Source organism: Staurois parvus, unplaced genomic scaffold (assembly GCF_062004578.1).
Source record: "Staurois parvus isolate SC_StPar_1 unplaced genomic scaffold, SC_StPar_1.0 ptg000502l, whole genome shotgun sequence".
Lineage (NCBI taxonomy): Eukaryota > Metazoa > Chordata > Amphibia > Anura > Ranidae > Staurois > Staurois parvus.
Window position 1 is genome coordinate 381,811 of NW_028318298.1, and position 23,669 is coordinate 405,479.

At 45.1% G+C, this 23,669-nt stretch overlaps 1 protein-coding gene across 1 annotated transcript in view; it reads right to left on the bottom strand.

Annotated features, from left to right (window-relative positions):
• Nucleotides 1-23,669, bottom strand: part of TMEM17 (transmembrane protein 17) — a 151,058-nt gene that overhangs the window by 105,497 nt on the left and 21,892 nt on the right. Inside the window, exon 2 of the mRNA XM_089689864.1 lies at nt 22,425-22,528. Within this exon, the coding sequence (XP_089545990.1) occupies nt 22,425-22,528 (104 nt within the window). The remainder of the gene's footprint in view (nt 1-22,424; nt 22,529-23,669) is intronic.

The window sequence follows — 23,669 nt, forward strand, 5'->3', positions numbered from 1 at the left end:
TCTCTTGTATTTATTGATGATGTGACTGCTCACAATAGCAGCAGGATGAATTGTGAAGTGTTTCGGGAATATTATCTGCTCATATTCAGCCAAATGCTTCAGAACTCATTGGACGCCGCTTCACAGTGCAGATGGACAATGACCCAAAGCATACTGCAAAAGCAACCAAAGAGTTTAAGGGAAAGAAGTGGAATGTTATGCAATGGCCAAGTCAATGACCTGACCTGAATCCGATTGAGCATGCATTTCACTTGCTGAAGACAAAACTGAAGGGAAAATGCCCCAAGAACAAGCAGAAACTGAAGACATTTGCAGGAGAGGCCTGGCAGAGCATCACCAGGGATGAAACCCAGCGTCTGGTGATGTCTATGCATTCCAGACTTCAGGCTGTAATTGACTGCAAAGGATTTGCAACCAAGTATTAAAAAGTGAAAGTTTGATTTATGATTATTATTCTGTCCCATTACTTTTGGTCCCTTAAGAAGTGGGAGGCACATATGCAAACTATTGTAATTCCTACACCGTTCACCTGATTTGGATGTAAATACCCTCAAATTAAAGCGGACAGACTGCAGTTAAAGCACATCTTGTTCGTTTCATTTAAAATCCATTGTGGTGGTGTATAGAGCCAAAAATGTTAGAATTGTGTCCATGTCCCAATATTTATGGACCTGACTGTATATACATACACACCGTGTTCCAAATTATTATACAAATGATATTTGTCTCATTTACCTAAATAATTGATGTAAATAACAGTCAGCATAATTCTCATGTTATCAACTATTAAGAGTACAATTCAAATTGTATTGAACAAACCTCCTAATGATAACAGTATTTTTTTTTTAAACAGAAAAAAAACTTACAATGCACTGTTCCAAATTATTACGCACAGTAAGTTTCAAAACACTTTATAGGTTGTAAAGAACTGAAAATTGTCATTTGTTGTGTTTGCAGCATATTTACTGAAATCAAAAGCTATTTCAATCAAACTTTTAACAACATTTTAACTTTTTAAACATTTTAACAGGTCACGTTACATTTTAACATAGGACCCCTTATATGATAGCCGCTTCACAAGTCTTGCATCGATTGAACTTGTGAGTTTTTGGACAGTTTCTGCTTGAATTTGTTTGCAAGATGTCAGAATAGCCTCCCAGAGCTTCTGTTTGGATGTAACCTGCCTCCCACCCTCATAGATCTTTTGCTTGAGGATGCTCCAAAGGTTCTCAATAGGATTGAGGTCAGGGGAGGATGGAAGACACACCATGACTTTCTGTCCTTTCATCCCCATAACAGCCATTGATGCAGAGGTATTATTTGCAGCATGAGATGGTGCATTGTCATGCATGAAGATGATTTTATTATGGAAAGCATAGTTCTTCCTTCATCTTCTTCCAGGGAAGAAAGTGGTCAGTCATAAACTCCACATACTTTGCAGAGGTCATCTTTACACCTTCGGGGCCCCTAAAGGGGCTGGCCAGCTCTGTTCTCATGATTCCGGGCCAAAACATGACTTCACCACCGCCTTGCTGACGTCGCAGCCTTGTTGGAACAGGGTGGCCGTCCACCAACCAACCACTACTCTAACCATCTGGACCATCCAGGGTTGCACGGCACTCATCAGTGAACAGGACTGTTTGAAAATTAGTCTTCATGTATTTTTCTGCCCAATGCAGCCGTTTCTGCTTGTGAGCATTGGTTATTGGTGGCCGAATAGAAAGGTTTATGCACAGTTGCAAGACTCTGGAGGACTCTACACCTTGATGTCTGTGGGACTCCAGAGGCACCAGCAGCTTCAAATATCTGTTTACTGCTATGTAATGGTATTTTAGGAGCTGCTCTCTTGATCCGATGCAAGGATCTGGCAGAAATCTTCCTCAATGTGCCTTTATCTGCACGAGCCCATCTGTGCTCTGAATCAGCCACAAATCTCTTAATAGTGCGATGATCATGCTTAAGTTTTCGTGAAATATCTAATGTTTTCATACCTCGTCCAAGGCATTGAACTATTTCACTCTTTTCGGCAGCAGAGAGATCCTTTTTCTTCCCCATATTGCTTGAAAATGGTGCTCTGCTTAATAATGTGGAACACCGTCCTTTAGTAGTTTTTCCTTAAATTGGGCTCACCGGCCAATTTAATTATCACAGGTGTCCGAGATTGTTTTCAGTGATCAAAAGAGCCCTGAGACATAATGCCATCCATGAGTTAAACTGAAAAACAAAATATTTAATCTTTGTGACACTTAAATAGAATTTGCATAATAATTTGGAACACGGTGTGTGTGTATATATATATATATATATATATATATATATATATATATTAAGTTGTTATCTTAACTCTTAACTGCTTGACCTCCAGAAGATTTACCCCCCCCCCTCCCCCCATGACCTTTGCTTTTTTGGCACTGCATTACCTTAACTGATAATTGCGCTATCATGCAACACTGTACACAAATTAAATTTATATCACGTTTTTCACACAAATAGAGCTTTCTTTTGGTGGTATTTGATCACCACTGGGTTTTTAATTTTTTTGTACTGTAAATGGAAAAAAAGACCAAAAATTAAAAAAACAAAACAATATTTTTTACTTTCTGCTATAAAACATCCAAAAAAAATAAAAATAAAATGTCTTCATAAATTTAGGCCAATATGTATTCTGCTACAAATTTTTGATAAAAAATCTCAATAAGCGTATTTTGATTGGTTTGTGGGAAAGTTGTAGCATCTACAAACTATGGAATATATGCTGGAATTTCTATTTATTTATTTTTTTTATACTAGTAATGGTGGCAATCAGCAGCCTATAGCAAGACTGCGATAATATGGCAGGCAATTTGACACTAACTGCGACAAAAAAATTACTTAAAGCGGTGCTCCACCTGCACTCCACTCCACATGCATGGTGTGTAGCCGCAAGCTTTCACTGCCAGGTACCCACAATGAAGATGCCGGCGCCAGGGAGAGAAGGCAGCCGGTGAAACCAGCGATGGTGGGGACACCACTGGACTGAGGGACAGGTAAGTGGCTGTATTTTAAAAGTCAGCAGCTACAGTTTTTGTAGCTGCTGACTTTTATTTGTTTTTATTTCAGATGGAACTCCACGTTACTTTCCAAAAAGGGCTAATTTGGGGGGTGGGAGGTATTTGTACTGTCCTGACAGTTTAGGGCCTCAAGAACTGAGATAGGCCCTCAGTACATCAGGACTGATCAATTTTCAAATACATTTACCATAGGTTGTAGACTCTATATCTTTTACACAGACTAAATCATATACACTGATTTAGGTTATTTTTATGAAAGAAATGTATCAGAAGACATTTTGGCCTACATTTAATGAAGAAAGATTATTTGTTTGCAAAATTGTGTAACAGAATCGTAAGGTTTTTTTTTTCTTAATTTTAGATATTTTTCATTTACATAGCAAAAAATATAAAAACCCAGTGGTGATTAAATACCACCAAAAGAAAGCTATATTGTGTGAAACAAAATGATAAAAATGTCATTTGGGTACAGTATTGCATGACCAAGCAATTGCTAGTTAAAGTAGCACAGTGCTGAATAGCAAAAAAATGCCCTGGTGATGGTGGTTTACAGGAAAGCAGAGGGACTGACAGGAACACCAGGTATTTTACACAAAGGAAGTAATTCAAAGAGAACAGGATACTTTTTCATACAAATACATGGTTCAGCAGGCACATACTGTATAAGGAAAATGAAATGTAGTGTTGGCATATTCTTTAATCATATAGTGAACCTCTAAACACACATGCTTCAAGTAAAAGGAAACATATGTGTGGTCAGAAGTTAACCCTTGGAGTAAGTGCTTTTTAGCATAAAAAAAACATGGGAGGTCTCTGTCTTCCTTGCTTTTATGGATTTGATAACCACTTAGCACTTCCACCTAGCAGCACTAGGGACGTTGGTTTGAATTATAACCACGGCACTACTTGCCTAGAGTTTGCATGTTCTCCCTGTGCCTGCATTGGTTTCCTCCGGGTACTCTCACACTCCAAAGACATGCTGGTAGGTTAATTGGCTCCTGTGTAAATTGGCCCTAGTATGTATGAATGCGAGTTAGGGAGCTTAGATTGTATGCTTCTTGAGGGCAGGGAATGATGTGAATATGTAATAAATATGTAAAGTGCTGCGCTATATAAGTACCTGAAATAAATAAAGAAGTATTTTTATGTTCACTGGAAGTGCCATTATCCCCTACTTTAACTCTACATCTCAGTAAAGAGCTAAATGTGCAACTTAAAAAATAAGAAAAGATCAGCACATACAGATTCCCCAATTCTAGATAACAATGGACACTAAACACAATAGATGTAAATCGGTATGGAAGTCCAAAAGAGACGTGAAATAACGTCCAAAAAGACTAATGAAATGAGTTCATAAAACACTCAGGCCAGCTCTTGTGGCTGTAGCAGGCTCTGGATGAGGATAAAGAATGAGAAAAAGCGCCTCGAAGTGTAATATATAGTACATTTATTGAGCAACATAATAAGAACCACTCACATGGTAAGGGAAAACAGGCTTAGGCATGTGTGATGAGCCAAGGGGCAAGGCAGCTTTGTAAAGGACCGCCTGACAGCACCTCTATCAATCCCCTGGCAGAGCCTCCCCAGAGTGCGGAGTCTAAGCACCGGAGCACTTGTTCACCAGGGCCCCTGATGGTGGGGATAGACTTGGAGCGCTCCGGTACCAGGTCGCAGCTGCTAGGTATCTCCAACAGGGGTAGAGGAGTCTGACAGGAGCTCCAGGGGGCTAAGAGTCTGATGTGAGGGAGCCTAGTGATCTCTGCGGGATGGATGGATGAGCTAAATCAGAGTCATACAGGCTGGGTGGGCAACTAGCGGATCGGTGAGGTACAAAATGGTAGGCAAAGGATAGTCGGGTCACACGCAGGGTCAATACCAAAAGATCAGATTTAAAGGGGAACATCCAGGAGCTGAGTCAGGTAGGCCAATGGTCAGGACAGGAGAAGGCAGCAAGGTCAAACAATCCAGATCAAGATACTCACAACACAGGTAACAGCATACAAAGACCATTCGGCAACAAGTGTTTGTGCAGAGCTGGTTTAAACAGCCAGCCCTGCACCTGGCAGGTGCAGCCTAGGTCCTAGTGCCTGCCTAGTACTGTCAAGATGACAGGTGCGCCTGGGTCCTAGTGCCCTGCCACCTAAACGTCTTGGCAGACACCTACGCCTGTGTAGACCCATGCGTTGCGATGGTCCCTGACATTGCCCCCCCCTATGGGTACCCTCCGGGTGCCCAATTGATCTCTCCACTGCGGGTGATCACGCACGAACCCCCGCATAAGTCTAGGAGCATGAGCATTTTGAGCAGGTTCCCAAGAATTCTCCTCAGGACCATAGCCTTTCCACTTAATCAGAACCTGGGTCTGGCCCCCCCTCCTCCGACAGTTCAAGATTGCTTCTACCTCAAATTCCTCCTGTTCCCCTACTATAATAGCCTCTGGGGGCCTGGATTCCCGATCCGGAAATGGGTCTGTGGCTACTGGTTTCAGCAAAGAGACGTGGAACACAGGATGAATCTTGAAGGTCTCAGGAAGGACCAGCTCGTAAGCTACCTCATTGATCATGCGTTTAACCTGGAAGGGGCCTAAAAATTTTGGTCCTAAATTCTTAGATGGGCACTGCAATTTTAGGTTAGTCGCTGCTAACCAGACCTGGTCACCAGGCTGCAATAATAATTCCCCCCTTCGTTTTTTGTCAAATGCCTCCTTGTTGTCTTCCTGGGCTTTAGCCATGGCTTCTTGTAATCGTTTGTTATTGTTTGAAAAAAAATCCATCATGTTTTGGGTAGCTGGGACCGTGCTTTCCGCAATCAGGTCAGGCATGAATGTGGGGTGGAACCCATAATTCGAAAAAAACGGTGACTGTCCTGTAGCAGAGTGATTTGCGTTGTTGAATGCAAATTCCGCCAGGGGCAAGAGGGTCAGCCAATCATCCTGTACAAATGAAGTGTAACATCTCAGATATTGCTCTAACGTCTGATTGGTCCTCTCTGTCTGCCCGTTGGTCTGAGGATGGAAGGCGGAAGAAAGCGAGAGCTTAATGCCCAGGGCCTTGCATAGGGCCCTCCAAAATTTGGAGGTGAACTGCACCCCTCGGTCGGATACCACATCCTCAGGAACCCCATGTAGCCTAACTACTTCTCTGATAAAGATCCTGGCGGTCTCTTCTGCTGATGGGGTCCCCTTCAGTGGTACAAAATGGCCCATCTTTGAAAGTCAGTCCACTACAACAAAATTGCCGTATGTCCTTGGGATGGAGGTAGTTCCACTATGAAATCCATAGCAATCTTCTGCCAACATCGCGTGGGAATGGGTAGTGGGCGTAGCAGCCCCCAAGCCTTGTTCCTGGTTGGTTTATTCCTTTGGCAAATCGCACAAGATTCCACGTAGCGTTTACAGTCCTTGTTCATTTCAGGCCACCAGAAGGTGCGTTTAAGCAGTTCCAATGTTTTTGCCATTCAGAAGTGCCCCGCCATTGGGTGATCGTGACAGTGCCCTAATACCTGTGTCTGCACCTCCTTTGGAACCACAATCAGCCCCTCTTTCCGTATCAGTCCTTCTTCGCGGGAGAGTGGTACTCCTGGCACTGTGGAACAAGCCTCAGCTGCGTCCTGCAACTTAGCTCTCAGTTCCGTCTGGAGAGCCAAAAAGTTTCCAGCAGACAGAATGGTATCCGGTTTGAGTTCTTCCTCAGGATCCTCAAACATACGAGACAGGGCATCTGGCTTTGTGTTCTTTGAACCTGGCCTGTACGTGATGTGGAATGAGAATCGTGAGAAAAACAGGGCCCATCTGGCTTGGCGTGGTCTTAGACGTTTGGCTGTTTTCAAATATTCAAGATTTTTATGATCCGTGAAAATCAAAATTGGGTGCGCCGCTCCTTCCAGTAGATATCTCCATTCCTCCAACGCAGTCTTGATGGCCAACAGTTCTCGGTCCCCGATGTCATAATTGCGTTCTGCCGAAGTAACTTTCCTAGAGAAGAACGCCACTGGGTGTAGCAGTTCTTTGGGCCCCTTCCTTTGTGACAAGATGGATCCTACTACGTTCTCGGATGAGTCTACCTCTAGTACAAAGGGCAGTGCCGTATCCGGGTGACCCAGAATGGGAGCGGTGGTAAATAGTCGCTTCAGGGTCTCAAATGCTTCTTGAGCTCCTGATGTCCATTTAAAACGACTTCCTGACTTAGTCAACTGCGTGATAGGGGAGACCAGACCTGAAAAGTTCCTGATGAATTTTCGATAAAAGTTGGCGAATCCAATAAACCTTTGGACGCCCTTTTTATCGGTTGGAGCTGGCCAATCAAGGATTGCCGAGACCTTTTGGGGATCCATTGCGATCCCCGCAGTGGAGATGATCAAACCCAGAAAAGAAATGCTCTGCTGCTCAAAACTACACTTCTCGGCCTTGGCGTATAGGCCGTGCAAGCGCAGTCGCTCCAGGACCTTAACTACATGGCTTCTGTGGATGTCTAGGGATGGGGAAAAAAATCAGAATATCATCCAGGTAGACAATAACAAAAATGTCCAAGAAATCTCTAAACACATCATTCACAAAATGCTGAAATGTAGCCGGGGCATTGCATAGTCCAAAAGGCATGACCAGGTACTCAAAGTGACCAAACCTAGTATGGAAGGCTGTCTTCCACTCATCCCCCTCCCGGATGCGTACCAAGTTATATGCCCCACGCAAATCCAGCTTCGTGAAGCAGACCGCTGTCCTTAGGCTTTGAAACAACTCGGGAACCAACGGTAGGGGGTAGCGGTTTTTAATGGTTACCCGATTTAATTCCCTATAATCCACACAGGCCTCAATGTTCTGTCTTTTTTCTCCACAAAGAAAATACCCGCCCCTGCCGGTGAAGTGGAAGGGCGGATGAACCTCTTCTCTAGATTCTCCTCAATGTACTCCTTCAATACCCCCAATTCTCTCTCAGACAGTGGAAAGATACAACCAAAAGGGATCTCAGAACCTGGCAATAAATCAATGGGACAATCATATGGTCGATGTGGGGGTAATGTGTCAGCCCCCCGTTTACTAAACACATCTAAATACCCGTGGTATGCTGCTGGCACAACCTGTCTTAAGCTAGCATCCTCCTCAGCACATAAGAGGATTTGGGGGCCCCGGGGCATGGCAGTTGTCCTGACAATAGTCAGAGGAAAAACTAAGAGACCCAGTTTTCCAGTTGATCTGGGGGTTGTGGGCCTGCAGCCACAGAAGCCCCAGAATCACTGGAAAAAGGGGTGACGCAATAGCGTCAAAATGTAACAACTCCTGGTGGGAGCCTGATATGGTGGTGAGTATGGGAGGGGTTTCTTGGTCAACTAAACCTGATTTTATCTGAGAGCCATCAGCCAAGAACAAATTAAGCCCCCATTTCCTGGCCTGTAGTGGTATCCCCTGCTGGCGGGCAAAACCAAGATCAAGGAAGCAACTGCAGGCCCCCGAATCAATGATTGCAGTGGTCTCCACAGTTCTTTCCGGCAGCTGAAACAAGAGGGGTACCGCTAAGTAACTGGATTGACTTATGTTACTCAGAGACAAAGGAACCGTAGATCGTGACTTACGTGTCTTTACTGGGCAGTTCTGCACAGCATGTCCAGCTTCCCCGCAGTAAAAGCACAGGTTCCTGGCACGTCTTCTCTGACGTTCCTCGGGGGGTGAGGGCCTGCCGAGCCAATCCCAGCTGCATAGGCTCAGAAGTGTCAGTGGGAACGGCTGGTGGAACATCGGCAGGAACGGGGTGACCTGTGCCCCTGGAGGGTGTCCAAGTAGCTCATTGACCCTGACCTGTCCTCTCAGACCGGCGTTCCCGTAACCTGCGATCAATTTGTATCGCCAGGTCGATCAGATCCTTTAGGGACTCGGGGAGGCCAACCCGGGCTAACTCATCTTTAAGCCCCTCTGAGAGTCCGACCCGAAATTGGTGACGCAGGGCTGGGTCGTTCCAATGCGTGTCCCCCATCCATCGCCTGAACTCGGAGGCATATTCCTCCGCAGCTCCACGACCCTGTCGTAGGGCATAAAGGGTGGTTTCAGCCGAAACCGCCCGTTGGGGGTCGTCATAGAGGACCGACATGGCTTTAAAAAATGCGTCCAAAGTCTGCAATTGGGGGTCCTGCGTTTCCCTTAGTCTAAGGGCCCAATCCTGGGGTTCGTCTTGCAGCAAGGAAATTACAAATCCTACTTTGACCGACTCCGTGGTAAACGAACGAGGTTGTAAGTCAAAATATAAGTAACAGGCATTTTTAAATGTCCTAAAACGTGCTCGATCTCCCCGAAAACGTTCAGGCATGGGCACGCGGGGTTCGGCTGGTGGAGCTGCAGCCGCAGCCCCTATGAGCGATCCAGAAGTTACCTCAGCATCAACAGCTAAGGCCTGGCTCTGAGGGGGATCCCTGGACACAGTTAAAGTAACAAACCGATCTTCCAATCGGGCGCATTTGTCCTGCAGGGCAGTTACTGCCTGCGTCAGGGCGGACAAATGTTGACACATCACTTCAAAGGGGGAAGGATTCCCTCCAGACTCAGTCATGGCCGAATGGTACTGTAAAGGACCACCTGACAGCACCTCTATCAATCCCCTGGCAGAGCCTTCCCAGAGTGCGGAGTCTAAGCACCGGAGCACTTGTTCACCAGGGCCCCTGATGGTGGGGATGGACTTGGAGCGCTCCGGTACCAGGTCGCAGCTGCTAGGTATCTCCAACAGGGGTAGAGGAGTCTGACAGGAGCTCCAGGGGGCTAAGAGTCTGATGTGAGGGAGCCTAGTGATCCCTGCGGGATGGATGGATGAGCTAAATCAGAGTCATACAGGCCGGGTGGGCAACTAGCGGATCGGTGAGGTACAAAACGGTAGGCAAAGGATAGTCGGGTCACACGCAGGGTCAATACCAAAAGATCAGATTTAAAGGGGAACATCCAGGAGCAGAGTCAGGTAGGCCAAGGGTCAGGACAGGAGAAGGCAGCAAGGTCAAACAATCCAGATCAAGATTTTTTTTTTTTTTTTTTCCCATCAGACTGAATCACAACTACTCAGCAGTAACTGTCAAAAATAAGAACTTAACTGAGCTGTGTTCCTTACATCATCTAGGACAGTAAAAGGCAAATACAAAAGCTAAAAGACCCCAATTTCTCAGGGAGGCTCCCGCCTCCCCTCCCACTACCTCCTATACCTCCATAACGCATTCGCACCATCCTCTCCTATCCGCTTTCTTTCCACCACTAGCATAAAGTACAATTTAGCAAAACACCAGTCAACACAATCACTTTCCGACAGATCCAACTTCCCCTTTTGCAAAGCACACCGGGCCTCCCACATCACCTCTCTAAAAATAGCCGAAAACACATACGCCCGCCTTTGTACCACCTTCCCTCCTTCCACTAGTCCAAACACTCCAGCTTCAAAAGTAATATTCTGAACACCCACCACCTTATGCACAAATCCACCCAACCTCCTCCACACTTCCTTTGCAAAGCCACAATCCCAAAAAACGTGCCTGACATTCTCAACTCCCCCACAACCTTCTCTTGGACACCTCTCACTCCTCACCAAATCTCTCCCTTTCAGGAAATCCATTGTAAGCAAGACATTATGCAACGACATCCATACAACTTCCTTCTGTTTATTTGTCACCCCTACCATTCCCATATTCCTCCAGCAATCTTCCATCTGTTTCGAGCCCAAGCCCCTGATGTTAGTTAATAGCTCTGCCCTCCTCAACCATCTCCAAAGACTCTCTTTCTTCCCCGCCTCCTGCCCCAACTCACCCAGAGAGTGGTCCCTAAAAAACTTCCCCATGCCAAGATAATATGCAGGGGACACTAGGGACATGGGCCGCGTAAGGTCCTTCTCACACCACCCCCATCTCAACAGAGGCCATCCTATCAAAAACCTCATTAAGGCAGCTACAGCACCACCCGTGTCAAAGGCCTTCCAATGCACCAACCACTACTGTATCTCCAGGAACCGGGCAATATTGGGAAAGTCATAACCTCCCAAAGACACAGCCTTCATCACCACCTCCCTAGCCACTCTCTCCATTTTGGACCCCCAAAAGAACTGGAATAACATCCGGGTCACAGTTTGACACATCCTCTTATTAAATGGAAAGATCACCCCAAAGTATAACAACACAGGGAGAACTACCGCTTTAACAATAAGAGTCTTTCCAGATAAGGACAGCCTCCTCATCTTCCACAGCCCCAGCTTCTTGACCACCTTCCCTATACTCCTCTCAGCATTCACCTGATTCATTAAATTCCTCTCAAAATGGACTCCCAGGACATTCAACTCCTCCACCTTCTCCAAACTACTCCGGGACACATCACAGGATCCGCTAAGAACACAAACCTTGCTCTTACTCCAATTAATCCTCAAACCAGACATTCCACCAAAAATTTTAAGCTGCAATTCAGCTCTTCCCAGATCTCTAGCGGACCCACACAAGAGCGTGATATCATCCATATAGCAGAGAGCCTTGGAGCATTCATTCCCACAGCCCGGTACAAACATCCCTTGAAAGACCTTGTCCTTCTGCAGGTGCCTCAGCAACGGCTCCATGACACAAATGAAGGCGATCGGCGACAAGGGGCACCCCTGGCGCACCCCGGACCTCACCTCCACCGCCCCCATCAAAGTGCCATTTACCAGGATCCTACTCTGCACACCCCGGTACAGACCCTCCACCATAGCCACAAAACCTCCAGGCAAGCCCATCCGCCTCAATACAGCAAATAAATACCTGTGAGACACCCGATCGTACGCCTTCTCTAAATCTATGCCAGCCACCGCCAAAGGGGTGTTATTGCTCTGAGCGTAATATATCAGATCCCTCAAGAGGATCAGGTTATCAGAGATTCGCCTGCCAGGCACTGCACACACCTGCCATTTTCCAATTACTCCAGAAATAATACCACTCAGTCTATTGGCCAAAAGTTTTGCCAAGATCTTATAATCACAGTTGAGCAACGTGATTGGACTCCAATTCTTAACCTCCCTTTGATCCCCTTTCTTGTATAACAATGTAATTATACCCTCCCTCATTGATCTGGACACCACCTTCCTCTCAAAACATATTTTCATCACTTCCACCACATACTTTCCCACCACTGGCCAGAATTTCACGTAGAACTCTATGGGCAATCCATCCTCCCCTGGGGTCTTGTTCCTGCTCATACTCTTCACAACACCCTCCACTTCTACCTCCGTCACAGGATCCAACAGAGTTTCAGCTTCCTCATCACCCAGATTTCCTTCCACCACAGCACAGTAATTTTCAATCTCCTCCTCCTTACCACCTCCACTCCCATCATACAATCTATCATAGAATGCCTTGACCGCCTCCTCCATCCTTGCCCCATACACCTCCTCGCCTCCTTCCAGTACAGTCTGAAAAACCCTCTTTGGGCCAAAGGTCTTCTTAAAAAAGAATCTGGAGCATTGTTCGTCCTCTTCCATCACCTGGATCTTAGCCCGGAAGACAATCTCCCTGCCCCGCTTCTCCAGAAAAACCTTCCTCTCCTCCCGAACCTCCTTTATCTCCTTTTCCACCTCCACTCCCATCTTTTTACACTGCAGCAAAAAATGCAGCCTGTCTATCAAGTTCCGACTCTCCTCCCGCTTCTTCCGTGCCTTCTCACTCCCCAATTTCTTAAAAAAACCTCCAATCCGTCTCTTTGCCCAATCCCACCACTCCAAAGCATCCTCAAAAAACCGCTTCCTGAAGGTGAGTCCCTCAAAGAAGGACACAAAGGCTTCAAACACACCCTCCTCCTCCAAACAAGCCCAGTTCAACTTCCACAGCCCCCTTCCAAACTGCACCCCTGCTTCCAAATCAAAAGAAGCAGTAATCAGGCAGTGATCAGAAAACAGAGTAGGCTCCACACGGTACCCCTTAATCTTAACAAAATGTGAGACAAAAATAAAATCTATCCGGGACCTAACTGATCCCTTATCTGAAAAAAAGGTAGAGGAAGGCTTCCCCTTTTCCACCTCCATCCCCACATCTTTCAAATGAAAGTCCCCCACCATCTCATTTAGCACCTTAGAGGACACATCAATTCTCCCTCCCTCTCCACTCACCCCCTCTCTCTCCGCACTCGTCCTCACACAGTTAAGGTCTCCAACAAGCATTGTTGGGACTCTTCCAGGCAGCCACAATTTCACGGTATTCAGGAAATCACACCGCTCTCTCCTATCAGCCGGGGCGTAGCAGTTCAACACACAAAACCTCTTCCCCAGAAATTCCAACATCACCACCTGCAGTCTACCGGGCACCACCACCTCATGGGACACACACTGCACAGCAGCATTCTTAATTAGAACCCCCACACCTTCACTCCGTACCCCACACATAGGAGCCCAGAAGGATGCCCCCTGCTTCCACTCCGCTTCAAGACCTCTCCCCATTCCACATTCCTGCAGACAAATCACATCTGCCTTCACATTACTTAACTCCTCCAAGATCACCGCCCTCCTCTCCCTAGAAACGACACTCCTTACATTGATGGAGCTAATGGTCAGCGCCATCATAATGAAATAAATGAGCCCACAGACAGCCATCATACAGAATATTAATGGTCCATCTGTGACCCATCCATACTCAAACTCAAGCCACTCCCATGACTCTTCTGACGTCTCCTTGGCACAGGAGAGCTGGCAGACTCCGCCTCGGAATCCCCATCAAATGGTGTGGGAGTGCTGCTACCACCGCCCGCCTCCTGCACCTCCACCCGCGCTCTTTTACTGGCCGACAGAGCCTCCGCCCGCGGCACATACACCACCAGCCGCTGCCCACATTCCAGGCTAGCTTCGCTGTCAACGTCCTCAAATTCCTCCCCCTCGTCACTCGAGGACAGACCACCCATCAGCGCCTCCAACACTCCAGGACCAGAGGCACTGGTTAACATGAAGTCCTTCTCCCGCTGCAGATCCTCCTCTCCCGGCGGAGACAACAGTAGACGCCGCCCCTCCTCCTCGGCGGGCGCAGTGTCATCAGCCGAAAAGACAGGGGGCTGGACAGGCGGATCCCTACCAACGGGTCCCGCACCATCCTTCACCTCCCATGCCTTCCTCCCCGGCCTCGACTGCCCTTTAGCTCCCACCTTCTCCTGTTGTCCAGTAAGTCTCTTCTCCACCGCAGCCCATCTCTTCGCTGCAAAGTATTCCTCACACTGTTTAGCCAAATGGCCTGTTTTTTTACAAATGTCACAGAGCTTCCTATCTCTGCACTCTCCCGAGGGATGACCCTCTTTCTTGCAAAATCTGCACTTAGGTCTCAGTTCACAGTCTCCACTTGTATGGCCATACACAAGACATTTCCTGCAGTAACTAGGCTGCCCTGGGTAAAAGAGAAAGCCCCTCTCACCTCCAATGGTAAAGACTGCAGGGGGCCTCCGCACCCCTCCTACACAGTCAGGATCCATTTTAAACCTTCCCATGAAACAATACTTTCCAGACCAAATCCCATATCTGTTCAGGACTCTTTTTCCCCCTCTCAACTCATCACAGTAGGTGTGCAAGAATGCCCACACCAGATGTAAGTCCGCAAAGGGGTTGTACATATGCACAGTTATTACCTTTTCTTCTTGCATGAACAGTGGTGTTACCTCAAACTTTCCCATGACAGCAGAATCCACAGCTCCTCTGGCCTTCTCGTACGCATTCCAACACACCTCGGTAGATATAAAAGTAATGTCGTAAATTCTCTGCTGCGGAAAATCCTGCAAACACATAATATCCCTTACCGCCAAGCCTAGGGAATCCAGCAACAAATCCACCACGACCATCCTTAAATCCACGACATCCTTAAATTCCGGCTTCACCGTAAAGCGCAGTGATTCTCTCATTCCACGAGTCCCCATGTTCGACACCCAATCGTGTCTCGCCTCCAGATAGAATAACACCCGGAGGGTGCCCCTAAAAAAAGGGAACCCCCCGGCAGCTCTCCCAGCAATAGACCAAAACACCAAACACAGGTAACAGCATACAAGACCATTCGGCAACAAGTGTTTGTGCAGAGCTGGTTTAAATAGCCAGCCCTGCACCTGGCAGGTGCAGCCTAGGTCCTAGTGCCTGCCTAGTACTGTCAAGATGACAGGTGCGCCTGGGTCCTAGTGCCCTGCCACCTACACGTCTTGGCAGACACCTACGCCTGTGTAGACCCATGCGTCGCGATGGTCCCTGACAAGCTTCCTCAATGTATACACCATGGTTAGCGCTTTAGGAAACTCGGTATGTATCATTGAAAGCCGGCCAGCATGTGTGAAGGACAAAGATGGTGTCCGCAGTCCACCCTGGAGTGCAGCGTCAGCATCACCGTGATGACGTGGGAATGTCCAGCATGCAATGTGCAGCGTTTCGGAGCATGCGCGAAGCCGGTGAAAGGCAAAGGCGCGCTCCCTCCTCCCACGTCATCACGTTGACAGCGACGCTGTGCTCCAGGGTGGACTCCGGACACCATCTTTGGCCTTCACACATGCTGGTCAGATTTCAGTGACACATCCCGAGTCTCCTCCAGCGCTGACCACGAAGTATACATTGAGGACGCTGCCTTGCCCCTCGGCTCATCACACATGCCTAAGCCTGTTGTTTTCTCTTACCATGTGAGTGGTTCTTATTATGTTGCTCAATAAATGTGTTACATATTACACTTAGAGGCGCTTTTTCTCCTTCTTAAGAGCTAAATGTGCACCCAAGTGGAGTGCTGGCAAGTGTGGACTAACCTGGAGTGGTCTCCTAACACTTAACTGTATATCCCTTGATTAAATGGGTGGCCAGTATAAATATCACCAATACACTGATTAGTGTAAATTCACCCACAATACTAATGGCCAGTGTAAATGCCCCCACCCCCCTTACATCAATGATAAATACCACAGATACATTAGTATTCAGTATAAATACCCCAATTACATTAGTGGTCAGTGTTAATACGCCTTTTACATATCCCAGTTATATCAGTGGTCAGTGTAAATGCCTGTTACAGTCGTGGTCAGTTTAAAAGTCCCTGTGACATCGGTGGTCAGTGTGAATACCTTGGTTACATTAGTGGTCAGTGTAAATAACCTTGGTATATTAGTGTCCAGTGTAAATAACTCCATTACATTAGCTGTCTGTGTAAATTCGTCAGCTATATCATTGGTCAGTGTAAATAACCCATTTACATTGGTGGTCAGTATAAATAACCCCATTACATTTGTGCAGAGTGGTAAAAACAGGGTGATTCCCTTTTAGGGCAAGTTGACTTGACTGCATCCTCTCCTTCCTACTTTGATATATTCATTCTATCTTCACAAGCCTTCTAGGGCCTACTATAAAGAAACATCCCCACAAAATGATATTGCCAACGCCATGCTGCAAGGTGAGGATAGTACAGTTATGATAAAGTGCAGTATTTAGTCTGTCAGGCAAAAATTTAAGTTTGGGTGCTATCAGACCACAGAATCTTCTTTCAGATACTCTTAAAGTCTCCCAGATGCTTTTTTGGCCAATATGAAACCCCTTAACTACGTATGGATATTATTTAACAAATTAAGTGACATTTTAACAGAATTGACTGCAGTAAGGAAGATTAAGATATGTCATATGTATAGTGGGGTGTAAATGTATGCAGTTAATGTTTTATCATTTGCAATACTTTAAATTATTGTGCCCCAGTAATTATGTATTTTTTTGTTATTATGGCATTGATGCTCTGATGTATGCCGACACCACATTGTGGTGCTGGGCCACAACAACTTGGTATTGTGTGCATTTATTTTGTCTCCCCACTTGGTTTATGCTAGTTAGTACAGTTCTAGCTAGATCCTCCCTGCTTTTCTCATGTTTCCTCAGTTTTAGTTCATCACAAAGGCAGGCCTTAGAAAAGTAATTCCTGCACTTCAAAAGACTGGAAAAACATCCCCTGTTCTGCCATTTTCATAAGTACAATTGCATTGGATTCAACTTCTTGAAGTGTTAAGCTGCTTGTGGAATCTGCAAGTTAGTATGTGACCATACTGACTGTCACAATCATGCCCACAGGGAGAGGCACAGTTCTCTATTTTACTCCAGGTTTCTGAATTTTGGTATTTCTCTTAAACTAATATGCAGTCACTTGGGAGGGGGAGGTGTAGGATCGTGCATATAGAAGCCAGGCACAGGATCTCCCTGTCGTAAGAGGCTTCATGTATCTCCTCATTCCCCCTCCCTCAGGAATGCAACCAGCGTATGATGCTGAGCCCTGCCTAACAATTCCTCTGCCAAATAAGGTAAGGAAGACACTAGTTGATGTTGTGTAGAAAAAGAAGCAGTTAGTTTTTGTGAGGAGTCAGACAAGTGAGGACTGTCTCGATACAACATGTATCAGACAGAAAGCAAAGGAGAATCTTGTGGCAACAACGAAACTCAATGCGAGACCAGAAATACCTTTTTTAGCTCATCAGACTCGACACTGCTTAACTCCAGGCATTTATTTGGCAAGTACTTATTTACCTAAACTTCTTTCTGTTATCTGTGCTGTTGTGCTCTGTGTGTGTGTATATGTATATAGATATATACACATATATATATATATATATATATATATATATACATACACAGTGGGGATCGAAAGTTTGGGCACCCCAGCTAAAAATTTGTATTAATGTGCATAAAGAAGCCAAGGAAAGATGGAAAAATCTCCACAAGGCATCAAATTACAGATTAGACATTCTTATAATATGTCAACAAAAGTTAGATTTTATTTCCATCATTTACACTTTCAAAATAACAGAAAACAAAAAAATGGCATCTGCAAAAGTTTGGGCACTCTGCAGAATTTATAGCATGCAGCCCCCTTTGCAAACCTGAGACCTGCCAGTGTCATGGATTGTTCTCAATCATCATCTGGGAAGACCAGGTTATGTCAATCTCAAAGGTTTTAAATGCCCAGACTCATCTGACCTTGCCCTAACAATCAGCACCATGGGTTCTTCTAAGCAGTTGTCTAGAAAACTGAAACTGAAAATAGTTGACACTCACAAAGCTGGAGAAGGCTATAAGAAGATAGCAAAGCGTTTTCAGATGTCAATATCCTCTGTTCGGAATGTAATTAAGAAATGGAAGTCATCAGGAACAGTGGAAGTTAAAGCAAGATTTGGAAGACCAAGAAAAATATCAGACAGAACAGCTTGCAGGATTGTGAGAAAAACAATTCAAAACCCACGTTTGACTGCACGATCCCTCCAGAAAGATCCAGGCAGACACTGGAGTTGTGGTACACTATTCCACTATAAAGAGATACTTGTACAAATATGGTCTTCATGGAAGAGTCATCAGAAGAAAACCTCTTCTACGTCCTCACCACAAAAATCATCGTTTGAACTTTGCAAATGAACATATAGACAAGCCTGATGCATTTTGGTAACAAGTTCTGTGGACCGATGAAGTTAAAATTGAACTTTTTGGCCGGAATAAGCAAAGGTACGTTTGGAGAAGAAGGGGCACAGAATTTAATGAAAAGAACCTCTGTCCAACTGTTAAGCATGGGGTTGGATCAATCATGCTTTGGGGTTGTGTTGCAGCCAGTGGCACAGGGAACATCTCACGAGTAGAAGGAAAAATGGATTCAATAAAATTTCAGCAAATTTTGGATGGTAACTTGATGCCATCTGTGAAAAAGCTGAAGTTAAAGAGAGGATGGCTTCTACAAATGGATAATGATCCTAAAACACAACTCGAAATCCACGGGGGGGGATTACATCAAGAGGCGTAAACTCAAGGTTTTGCCATGGCCTTCACAATCTCCTGACCTCAACATAATTGAAAATCTATGGATAGACCTTAAAAGAGCAGTGCGTGACAGACAGTCCAGAAATCTCAAAGAACTGGAAGACTTTTGTAAGGAAGAATGGGCAAAGATGCCTCAAACAAGAATTGAAAGACTCTTGGCTGGCTACAAAAAGCGTTTACAAGCTGTGATACTTGCCAAAGGGGGCAGTACAAGATATTAACTCTGCAGGGTGCCCAAACTTTTGCAGACGCCATTTTTTTGTTTTCTGTTATTTTGAAAGTGTAAATGATGGAAATAAAATCTAACTTTTGTAAGTTATAAGAATGTCTAATCTGTAATTTGATGCCTTTTGGAGATTTTTCCATCTTTCCTTGGCTTCTGTATGCACATTAATACAATTTTTTAGCTGGGGTGCCCAAACTTTCGATCCCCACTGTATATATATATATATATATATATATATATGTTATATACAGTGGGGCAAAAAAGTATTTAGTAGTCACCAATTGTGCAAGTTCTCCCACTTAAAAAAATGAGAGAGGCCTGTAATTAGCATCATAGGTAGACCTGAACTATGAGAGACAAAATGAGAAAAAAAATCCAGACAATCACATTGGTTGATTTGGAAAGAATTTATTTGCAAATTATGGTGGAAAATAAGTATTTGGTCAATATCAAAAGTTCATCTCAATACTTTGTTATATATCCTTTGTTGGCAATGACAGAGGTCAAACGTTTCCTGTAAGTCTTCACAAGGTTGGCACACACTGTTGCTGGTATTTTGGCCCATTCCTCCATGCAGATCTCCTCTAGAGCAGTGATGTTTTGGTGCTGTCGCTGGGCAACACAGACTTTCAACTCCCTCCAAAGGTTTTCTATGGGGTTGAGATCTGGAGACTGGCTAGGCCACTCCAGGACCTTGAAATACTTCTTACGAAGCCACCCCTTCGTTGCCCGGGCGGTATGTTTGGGATCATTGTCATTTTGGAAGACCCAGCCACGATTCATCTTCAATGCCCTTGCTGATGGAAGGAGGTTTGCACTCAAAATCTCACGATACATGGCCCCATTCATTCTGATCTGCACATGGATCAGTCGTTCTGGTCCCTTTGCGGAGAAACAGCCCCAAAGCATGATGTTGCCACCCCCATGCTTCACAGTAGGTATGGTGTTCTTTGGATGCAACTCAGCATTCTCTCTCCTCCAAACACGACGAGTTGTGTTTCTACCGCACAGTTCTAGTTTGGTTTCATCTCACCATATGACATTCTCCCAATCCTCTTCTGGATCATCCAAATGCTCTCTAGCAAACTTCAGACGGGCCCGGACATGTACTGGCTTAAGCAGGGGACACGTCTGGCACTGAAGGATCTGAGTCCCTGGCGGCGTAGTGTCTTACTGATGGTAGCCTTTGTTACATTGGTCCCAGCTCTCTGCAGGTCATTCACTATGTCCCCCCGTGTGGCCCTGGAATTTTTGCTCACCGTTCTTGTGATCATTTTGACCCCACGGGGTGAGATCTTGCATGGAGCCCCAGATCGAGGGAGATTATCAGTGGTCTTGTATGTCTTCCATTTTCTAATTATTGCTCCCACAGTTGATTTGTTCACACCAAGCTGCTTGCCTATTGCAGATTCAGTATTCCCAGCCTGGTGCAGGTCTACTATTTTGTTTCTGGTGTCCTTCGACAGCTCTTTGGTCTTCACCATAGTGGAGTTTGGAGTGTGACTGTTTGAGGTTGTGGACAGGTGTCTTTTATACTGATAACAAGTTCAAACAGGTGCCATTGATACAGGTAATGAGTGCAGGACAGAGGAGCCTCTTAAAGAAGAAGGTACAGGTCTGTGAGAGCCAGAAATCTTGCTTGTTTGTAGGTGACCAAATACTTATTTTCCACCATAATTTGCAAATAAATTATTTCCAAATCAGCCAGTGTTATTGTCTGGATTTTTTTTCTCATTTTGTCTCTCATAGTTGAGGTCTACCTATGATGCCAATTACAGGTCTCTCTCATCTTTTTAAGTGAGAGAACTTGCACAATTGGTGGCTGACTAAATACGTTTTTGCCCCACTGTGGGTGTATATATATATATATATATATATATTGTGGGAACTCGCTTCAAAGTGGTAGAGCTTTTAAACGCACACAGCTACTCGCTTTCTTTTTCAGGGCCTTTTTAGCCCACTTTTATTTAAATGAAAGTTCAAACAGAAGTTTCCCACACAGGGGTATCGATCATCCACAAAACAATGGTTCAGCCTCCTGGCTTATACTCAGCTTGCTGTCTGTCTCCTGCAGACTTCTTCCCAAAATATGGCTCTTGCCTACCGCTGGCCTCTAGCACACAGCTAGTCTCTAGCAGCCCCTTGCTGCTTTTGGCTTCCACCTCTCCTAGGTGAAGCCCACCTGACTTCAAGGCAGTGACCTCCTGTCTTCCAAGTGGAGCCCTCCTGACTCCTATCTGCCGGGGTGGAGCCCTCCTGACTCCTATCTGCCGGGGTGGAGCCCTCCTGACTCCTATCTGCCGGGGTGGAGCCCTCCTGACTCCTATCTGCCGGGGTGGAGCCCAGAACCCTGGTCCTGACTCTCTCTAAAGGCCTGCACACACCTGTGCAATCAGTGTCCTGGCCATTCCCAAAACCTGGTCCCAGGATTGGAGATTTCATCCCTCCCAGATCTCTTTGAAATCTCCAAGCTCCAGATCCCAAAACAGACCTTACAAACAAAGGAGAGTGAAAAGCCACTTTCCTCCGTATCAAACACTTACCCTGGAGCCCCTCAACCTGCCTTGTTGAGAATCCTGGGTGACAGATCACCACACTGTCACAATATATATATATTGGTTATATCTTCTTTCTGTAAATATTCGTACTGCACCCTTTTAACCTTTTGGTAATATATCTTACTTTCTGAAAGTGTTGAATTGTTTCTATAGCTCTTAATTGCAATTTATGAATTCCTGTCTCTAAAGAGAATGCTACTATGAGTATTTAACCCTCTGTATAACCGGTCTGTAGAGATAGAGGGATACTGATGGTTAACCAATCATCCTAGTGTATTGCTGAGTTTCCTCTTTCTCTGTATAAAAAGGAGGTGGTGGCAGTGTGAAGGGTTAATTGCGTAATTAACCTGAACCAGTAACAATCGCGTCCAGGCTGCAGGTACGTCAATCGTTGTCCAATTAACTGGAACATCGGTGTGCAGGGTGCAGCATTGTTACGCACGTGACAGCGCGGTTTTAGATTGGCTAGTCCTTCGGTCACGAGTTTGGTGAGAAGGGCTGGGGTCTGACGCCGCGACCGTCACATATTGGTGGCAGCGATTGTGGGATCGTCACATTGTCCACACAGGCTGGGTCTAAGGAGATCTGCCATTGCATATTTTAGCAGTTGATACAGAACAAACTGTCTTGCAAATATACAGTATGTTTTCACTTCTAATTAAATAAGTATGTTTCTATGGAACAGTGTAAAAAATGCAATCTGTTGTGGTTTAATCAATGGCAATAAAATATAAAGACTTCCAAGGGGATTAATACTTTTTGTAGGCACTGTATATGTATATCATATAATAAAGCTGAAAACACCATCTACAAGGTAATTTAACTATTTAGTTATTACCTTTAATTGTAATGCTACAACATCACAGACCCACCAGAAGGGAAAATAAAAGCAGTTAAAGTACAGAGAAACTTGCAGCAGCAGACTGGAGACAATATCGACCTCTGTAAGGAGAAGGAAAAGTTACATAGTTAGTCTGGTTGAAAAAAAAAAAAAAAAAAAAAAGAGTTCAAACAACAGAAAAATAATTAAGTGAAAAAACAACTCCATATACAGAATTCTTTACCCAGAGAAGTTTCAGAGGAAGGCAAAAAAACCTTATAAAGCATGATCAAATTGGCTCCAGTGAGGAAAAGAGCCTTCCCAATTCCCCCAAAGGCAACCAGATATTCCCTGGATTAACAATCTCTGTTGTTATATTTTATAATGTTATGATGTTAATATCCAGTTACATTGTGTGCATTTAGGAATGTATCCAGCTCTTTTTTTTTTAAAAACAATCTACTGAGTTGACCAGAACTAGTTCCTGAGGGAGTCTATTTGTTTCACAGTTCTAACTGTGAAGAAGCCTTTTTGTAAGTGGAGGTTAGATGTCTTTTCTTCCTACAGAAGTTAAGAGTCCCCTTGTCCTTTGTAAAGACCTTAACCTCTTCCATACCGGGCACTTTTACCCCCTTCCTGCCCAGGCCATTTTTCAGGTTTCAGCGCTCTCACACTTTGAATGACAATTGCGCGGTCATACAACATTGTACCCAAACTAAAATTTTATCATTTTCTTCACACAACCAGAGCTTTCTTTTGGGGGTATTTAATCACCACTGGGGTTTTTATTTTTTGCTAAATTAACAAAAAAAGTCCGAAAATTTTGAGAAAAAAACAACACGTTTTTCTTTGTTTCTGTTATAAAAGTTTGCAAATAAATAATTGTTCTTCATAAATTTAGGCCAAGATGTATTCTGCTACATGTCTTTGGTGAAAATAACCCAAATTAGGATGTATTTTTTAGCTTGTAGGAAAGTTATAGAGTTCACAAACTATGGTATAGGTCTGAAAATTGATCAATTCTGAAGTACTGACAGCCAATCTAATTTCTTGAGGTCCAAGAATGTCAGAACCAGGAGCGGACTGACAACACATGGGGCCCCCGGGCAATAGGGGATCATGGGGCCCCTGTGTCCTTGCGCAAACTCAAAAAAGCCTATGAAAAAGGTACCAGGGGCATCTCATGGGGCCCCCTACTGACCCCGGGCCCTCGGTAGTGCCCGAGTTTCCAAATGGTCAGTCCGCCCCTGGTCAGAACAGTAC